Genomic DNA, 7,117 nt, shown 5'->3' on the forward strand with positions numbered 1-7,117 from the left:
GCTTGCGAAACAGTGCGGTGTGGATGGATGGCTCGACTCTGTAGATGTCTTGGATGCATGTACTCTGCAGAAGGCCATTGTCTCTGGAGATCACAAAAATGCTCCTCTTTGGTTTCAAAATGAATGAATATCCACCATTCTTCAGCCTTACCTGGACTGTAATTATCTGTATCTCTGAGAATATTAATTTCACTGCATATTCATTGGGCCATATATCATGTAAACATCAACAGTAGAAAGATTCACTACCTGGATATTGGATGCTTTGTGCAGACAAATTTCCCTCCAGCACATCTGGATGTAAAGATTGAAGAGGTCATTGATCCCTGCTTCGGACTACATATCATTTGTTCAGGCTAGTCTCGGCTCTGGTACGGGAAACTGTACTTAGTCACAGCGCTTTATTTCAGAAAAAACCGTGATCAGAACTAGATACAAATGACAAATGCTTGCTGGTACAAAGAATACGTCGAAGAGATACTTAATAATGGTCATCAAATCCCATAGTGGTTCAAAGTTTGATATCTCAGGTGACAGTGAAAGGCTTGACCTTGTCTACGTCGAAGACCTGGCATGCCGTCGGTCTACGTTACCCTGGTACCTGCCTTTAGATTATGCCCTTTCCGACACGAGAACTCGCTGGGCTCCTGACCCCCATTCATATAGCACCTTTGGAAATCTCACTCGTAACGCTGCTGTCGCTCTTTCTCAGGCTGGTCATCTAAAGGTAAGCTTGTGTTGAACGTCCACATGGGTACCCGTTGAATTTAATTTGACGAAGCTCTTCACGCCAATGGTTCTACATGTGGCCAAGCGCGTGTGATAACAACTGTCTTGTGGTGAGTACCAAAGTATCCCAAATGGAACCATCGTTCTTGGTTCATCAGTATCAGTAACACTGAAAACTTTGACCCAATGGTATCCGAGTCATGACTTCAGCCCCCGCGATGTGATGAGCACCTGCTGTACTATAAGCTTTGGATAGTGGCTAGATCTGTCTTTCGAACCAGTGGGGTGAGGGCCGACGCATCCGCGCGGCAGGTCCGAGTCCTATGTTTTTTTTTGTAATCTGTTGTTCATGTCAGAAATAAGCATCCGATCATATAATAGCCTGCCTATGTATGAACATACCATGATCTTTTCCCATCTTGTCTCGCGTCACGTTGACGTTGTCGAGCAGTCCTTCTTGCAATGCCTATCTTCCCAGTATCCTTAAACCATTTCTATGGGTCCACACGCTGAAGCGTTGCGAGCCATAGTAGTGCATAATATCCCCTAACCGAAACTCCATCACATCATCGGCCAAAGATCAATAATGGTGTGCACAATGGATTATCAAAGAACCAGTGCATCGTGGACCACGGCAACCTTCCTGTTCTAGCAAAAGAAAAACAGAAAGCACCATTAACACGCTCATCGAAGACAGGATGAAGGAAGAACCTCAGCATCTCGCGTGGATGGGTAGATGAACATGAACAGACAGCTTTATTGATTGGTACTAACGGAACCATACGATACAACGATGTTGGAATAAGCAGAGCTCGTATCGATGATGATGCAGTGTTGTCATGGCGAGAGTGCAGATGCAATGGACAAAATGATTTTCACCACCACCGGCATAATAGTGGCATTGGATCTGCCGCCAATCGTGAAAGAGTCTCCGTGAGCGCCCACATGCTGACATGAGGTAAACAAATAACCATACCTTTTCAAGGGGAATAAGAGACGAGATCATTTTCTCAGCGAGTCGGTGACACTGTCCAGTCTGAGCAGCCAAGGATTCGGCAGAATGATTGAGGCGCTGAGAGAGAGAGAGAGAGATAGAGTTCTGGCAGGGTCAATTACGGGATTGGATGCCTACAACAGCACAAGAGTACGGCGCGGCGGAGTTCCCGAACCCACACCCCCAGCCCAAGGAAGTGATAGCCACACGAGAGAGACAAGGTCAGTGTAGGTATCCACCCCAAAAGGACTCCGAGGATACTGGCAGGGACAGCCACGGCACACTGAGGACTACGAAGTCAAGTATTTAGAGGAAAATCGAGGGAGGCAAGTAAAAGTGAGTGCTGTATTCGAAGCGCCGTGAACACCATCTGATGGATACCAACAGATATGCGAAAGGGAGACCACGCATGTTCAGGATAGAGAATATCGTCGAGACACAATGTTCAGTGGTATTCGTGAAATACAGAAGCGGAGGCGTAAGGATGAACATGGTATTGAGGGCACTTGCACCTGTGAACTGTGACCACACACAATGGTAAGCAACGATCAAACAATTGACGAGAAAGGAATGACAAACGCGATGTATTTTAGAATGCGGCAAAGAATAAGAGTACCGTGGGTAAAAAGGGCACACTACACACCCTGAGGATGATCAATGAAGCTTGAAGCACCACGTAGGATTCGAGTACGAAGAAAATGGAAGTGGGACAAAGCGCAAGTGCAAGAGAGGAGAGCTCCAGGAGTGGGGAGGAAGGCGAAGACCGGTAGGGAGACGACGAAGAGGAAGAAAGAGAAGGCAAAAAATGGAGAAACATAAAGTAGGTACGAAGGAAGCAAGCAGGAGAAGCGCACGGAAAGATAATGAGGAGAGAGAAAAGTGGACGAGAAGTGAAGCGGAAAACAACGGACAAGGACACGGACGAAAGCGGGGTTGAATAGAAAAATTCCCACGGAAAGCTCAGGTAGGGAAATTGGCAAAGTCCGTTAAGGTTTGATACCTCGAATAAATTTTCCCACGGCCAATTCCACCTGCATAATGACCGAGAATCCTATATACATAGGACTCGGAATATGTACTAGTTACCTGCGAATGGGAACCGAAAATACATAACAATACTGGCGTAACAGCCGATGAAGGCGATTGTCTTCAAGTTGGAATTGGGATGTCCTTGACTGAAAGCATTACGGCGCAATATAAGCCAAAGTTAAAAGGTAGCAAAGATACAGCTGCTAATGAGATGTATACATATACGAAGGCAGACATAAATATTTTGAGAGCGGAACGCGAAGCACTATTAAGGTCACCCGATACCGAGCTCACTGGCTGGTCAACTCCATCGTCGAGCCGCTTCTTTCCGGGGAGACTATATGGCCTTGCCAGGTAGACAGAGACATGGATTTTTGTAGAGAGGTAGACGCATTGCCACGCGCCGCAGCTTCTCGTAAATTGATGATAAGGCGGCAAGCCTGTGATACGGCATTTGAAGTACAGTGCAAAGGACGAAAAAGGGACATACAGCAAAAGAATAGACACAAATGAGCCAGCTGTAGACGAGACAAACAGTCAGTGCGTGACGTTGGTCCTGCGGCGCTGAAAAAACTTACCAGCCCAAGATTTCTCCCAAAATGCCGGTACCGAGAACATACATTACGGTCGAAGCAACAAGAACAGCTGTAGCAATTTGAGGTAACTGTTAATTAAAGTGACGTTCTGTGCTGTGCTCACGAAAAATTCTGGAGGTGAATAGGTGAGATGCGTTAAGGAGGGGTTTATGGTACTGCTCACAAGAAGAAGAATACAGCACCGTCCCGGAAGAATGACACTAAAAGAGGTGATACTTGTGACATAGTTCTCATCCGCGACGGCCTCCAACGTCCATCCTCAAAGAGTTTGGCCATGGTCATAACGAAGAAAATCGCTGGCGAATCAGCATGCCAAGCGTCAGATCCTGAAACAGCAGCTAGCAGGTGCAGACAACACAGGCTTACTTGCTATCAGTGTCGTAGGAATCCTAACATTGACATTAGCAAGCATACTTGGCTCGGATAAGGGTCGATACAGACCATGTTGTCAAAGTGAACATCACGTTAGGTCGGGAAAAGCAACCTGGCCATGGCAAGCCGAAAGGAGCCGTGAATGTCGTCTCAGACGCTTTCTTAGCCGAAACGAAGGAGCAAAACAGCTCCAGCTAACACAAAACCATCAGATACAGTGTGTCGTTTCCAAATTCATAAGAGTAAAAATACCGCAAATTCGACTGTCACAGATAGCAAACTCATTGTCAGACCGTTAACTCATGAGACGGGACTCACCGATGACTAGGAATACCAGAAACGCAAGGACTATGACCAATTTCAGCAAAAGGAACCAGGAATCTACTACCCGAAGACGCATACCTTTTACTTTCTTTCCGTACATGGCATTAAGGCGCATGACTAAGATTACATTGACAACCGTTGTGAAGAGTATTTCTCCCAATCTGCAAATCCGTGAGAACTTCACGTGCACAAAGCAGATAGAGCCGTACAAAACCTTGGCCAAATACCACGTCTTGCAGCTAGAAGGAAGTATTTCACAAACTCGTATACGGACGGGTCTTAGATACGGAGACGCACAACTGTGCCTCAAGATATCAGCGACTCGATCATAGTAGTACTATTCTGCTCTCACCTTTATGGGCAGACCGACTATGTTATTGACTATCGGAGAGAAGTTGTGTAGTTCACCTATCAGTACGAGTCGAGGCGCGTACCAACAAACATATGTCTATGAAGTATTGGTGTCAGTATGCATTAGAGCGACGAGCACCTCGACTCACATAACATACAATAGAGCGTAGTACCTGGCGAATAGGTACAGCATTTTCGGGAAGGACCATGCGCTTCTGCACGAAAATTCAGTACTGGACAGAATGATACAAAACGAACTTACTTCCAAACATATTCCACCTTTTAAGTCAGCAGACATTGAGTATTTCGTCAATCTCACAAAATTAGAAATCCAGTACTTCTTTGTGAAACATGATAATGATGTCATAGATAAGAAATGCAATAGACGACACTGGTGGCGGTTAGCAGTCGCAAGCTGTACACGAGCGAAGCACATACTTTGAGAGTAAGTGACCATCCGTGATGTCTGCATGGACTTGACGATCTCCAAGATCGCCTCCGTGGAAGCTGAAGACGACATCTTTGAACCACGAAGTTGGGAGGGCTTCTGCACGTTCAACAAGACTATATGTAGAGTGGTATTGAGATTACTCACCACAGTTTTTGGAGTATCTAGTATGATCCGTAATCCCACTGCATAGGCGCCTTGCCAAGAAGCCATAACAAGGCCATCCTGTGCTCAGCTCAAGTTTCATGCCGGAAGAGTCATCACAGTTGCAGAAAATCGTGATAACAGCATATGGTGTTTCAGGGACTCGAAGATGCTGATAGACCAATCAACTACTAGTAGACGGATTGGTAGATCTCCATACTCATCAAGATATTTGCTGTACAAGGGGCAAAGCGACCGGTCTGAGAAATAGCAACATTGAGATGGCCAATCAAGATGTGAGTTCAGAGGCCTACTAGCATCTATTTCTGAAGGAACGTTGTTCAATTGCAAGGACTAGGGTAACATATCAGTAGCGCGGTCGGTCCCGGGGAAATTGAAGTGGACTGTTGACATCAGAGAAAACCAAGGGTACGGCGGGTTTTGCCGGGTATGGGTAAGGGTTGCCTTTGCTGGGTGGTGGCTGTACCCGTGCCATGATCCTGGGCTTTTTCGGGGGTATTTTCATCATAGATCAGCTGTAAATGATTGATTAGATCGAAATAAACAATTTCGGATGCCCGAAACCCATGCGGGTTCCGGATATGGGTCAGCCGGGTATGGGTACAGGTCGGCTTCATGGTACCCGTGGGTTGTGACCCGTCTAGATATCTGATTGTGAGCTTGCCATTCAAGACGATCTCTGTTGAAGCGGATATTATCTGTTGCCGCGTGGGAGAAATCACATGGGCATCAGAGAGCTTGGGAGACGTGTCATGAGAAGGGCCGGGAATAGGCGTATGCGTTCTTTTGGGACATGGAGCCTCGTTTTCAGAAAGTTTTCTATTGCCAATGCATCTCGCACGCAACCCTCTAAAGCGAAATTGCCAAGATAAGTGTCGATGCCGATGATGACAGCCTAAAAACGTCTTCCGTCGACTTCGTGGGGGAGCTGTAGCATCCATTAGTCGCTATGAAGACCAAAAGAATACGACCATTTGTTCTACCTTGTCTAGGCCTGCCAATTCGGCGCGGATGCGTCTAAGCTCATGCAGGATCTGGATCTTCGAGCGCAAGCGTTGGAGATCCTCCTCCGCCTGAGCGACCCACAGCATGGCTGCATTCACGACTTCGGTGTCAACAACGTCTCCCAGGGTCATACCAAACCTGGCTGCCAGTTCCTCCTCGATCTTTTCACCACGCGCGATTTCCCGCTTCAAATATTCTTCCTAATCAACCATTAGACTGGCAAGGTAAAAACAACAGGTAGAATCGAACGGACCCTGGTCATTGACTGCAATATCCCCTGAGTTCGATCACAAGTGATAAAGGTGGCAATCCTGGGCAATGGAAGGATGGTGTTCAGGGCGACGAAGTTGATACCAAAGAGAACAGTGAGGCGCCAGCTACCACTAGCGTAGAAAAAGGGCGCATGGTGAGCGGAGAGATGAAGAAAAGAAGACAAAGGCTGGCGGCGGGTTAAAAGTGGGGAGGATCTGCGAAGAAGTACTATGGCCGTATCTAATTAGCGTAGTAATAAGGATATAAAAAGATGTACTGTAGCCCTTCTCGCCATCCACCGACCTCCGATAACTAACAAAAATCGAGAGAGAAGTGAGTAGGGCGTACAAACTTGTGGCCCTAGTAGGCACGACTAGACGACACAAGACGGCTCCTTGCCGCAACAAGAGCAGACTGAGACAATAACTGATATTCATACTTATATAGCTGCTTGTAGTCGTAGTGCAGGCACGGTATGTACTTCTTATGATCCGTTATTTATCATGTAGTACGGTGGTCGAAAGCTTGCTGTGTCTGCGGACGGAGGATCCAGAAAGAATGATACCTGGGAAATGCATGAGTGCTGGCAAGATCATTTCAACGTAAGGTAACTTACAAAGGGGATGTACCCCCTTATAAGAGAAGAACCTGGTTATGCAGCCTGACGCAAGCAACATCTACCTATGGATATCCCAAACGTTATGGCATCTGCATAGTGAAAGGAAATTCCATCGCTAGGAGGCTTTCGGAAGGATGCGTCTGGGTGAATGCGGAAATATGGACGGTAATCGCTCTGACCGGCGAGATAGACCTGTGTCAATCGATCGTCACCTTGAATGGGAGGCAAACTTA

At 46.7% G+C, this 7,117-nt stretch overlaps 3 protein-coding genes across 3 annotated transcripts; 1 reads left to right on the forward strand and 2 right to left on the reverse strand.

The window, feature by feature from the left end:
- Positions 1 to 1,853: 1,853 nt before the first annotated feature.
- Positions 1,854 to 2,649, forward strand: EV420DRAFT_1754685 (uncharacterized protein; the record flags this gene model as incomplete). The annotated part of the gene is made up of 3 exons (XM_060480489.1): positions 1,854 to 1,944; positions 1,971 to 2,059; positions 2,111 to 2,649. The coding sequence occupies 3 exons, from the start codon at positions 1,854 to 1,856 to the stop codon at positions 2,246 to 2,248; spliced, it is 318 nt and encodes a 105-aa protein (XP_060321607.1). The 3' UTR covers positions 2,249 to 2,649.
- On the reverse strand, positions 2,202 to 2,649 carry EV420DRAFT_1598535 (uncharacterized protein). The gene is made up of 2 exons (XM_060474994.1): positions 2,303 to 2,649; positions 2,202 to 2,242 (listed from the first exon to the last, which is right to left on the reverse strand). Exon 1 carries the CDS (start codon positions 2,538 to 2,540, stop codon positions 2,313 to 2,315), a length of 228 nt encoding a protein of 75 aa, XP_060321608.1. The 5' UTR covers positions 2,541 to 2,649; the 3' UTR covers positions 2,202 to 2,242; positions 2,303 to 2,312.
- Positions 2,650 to 2,885: 236 nt separating this feature from the next.
- On the reverse strand, positions 2,886 to 5,503 carry EV420DRAFT_1771282 (uncharacterized protein). The gene is made up of 20 exons (XM_060481092.1): positions 5,302 to 5,503; positions 5,208 to 5,247; positions 4,834 to 5,159; positions 4,734 to 4,786; positions 4,658 to 4,674; positions 4,545 to 4,610; positions 4,479 to 4,492; positions 4,397 to 4,425; positions 4,342 to 4,349; positions 4,254 to 4,283; positions 4,123 to 4,205; positions 4,039 to 4,068; positions 3,973 to 3,983; positions 3,790 to 3,914; positions 3,715 to 3,737; positions 3,512 to 3,644; positions 3,452 to 3,459; positions 3,331 to 3,397; positions 3,243 to 3,270; positions 2,886 to 3,192 (listed from the first exon to the last, which is right to left on the reverse strand). Exons 3-20 carry the CDS (start codon positions 5,054 to 5,056, stop codon positions 3,043 to 3,045), a joined length of 1,098 nt encoding a protein of 365 aa, XP_060321609.1. The 5' UTR covers positions 5,057 to 5,159; positions 5,208 to 5,247; positions 5,302 to 5,503; the 3' UTR covers positions 2,886 to 3,042.
- Positions 5,504 to 7,117: the final 1,614 nt, after the last annotated feature.

The sequence above is a fragment of the Desarmillaria tabescens genome (genome assembly GCF_030435595.1).
Source record: "Desarmillaria tabescens strain CCBAS 213 chromosome Unknown EV420scaffold_204, whole genome shotgun sequence".
NCBI lineage: Eukaryota > Fungi > Basidiomycota > Agaricomycetes > Agaricales > Physalacriaceae > Desarmillaria > Desarmillaria tabescens.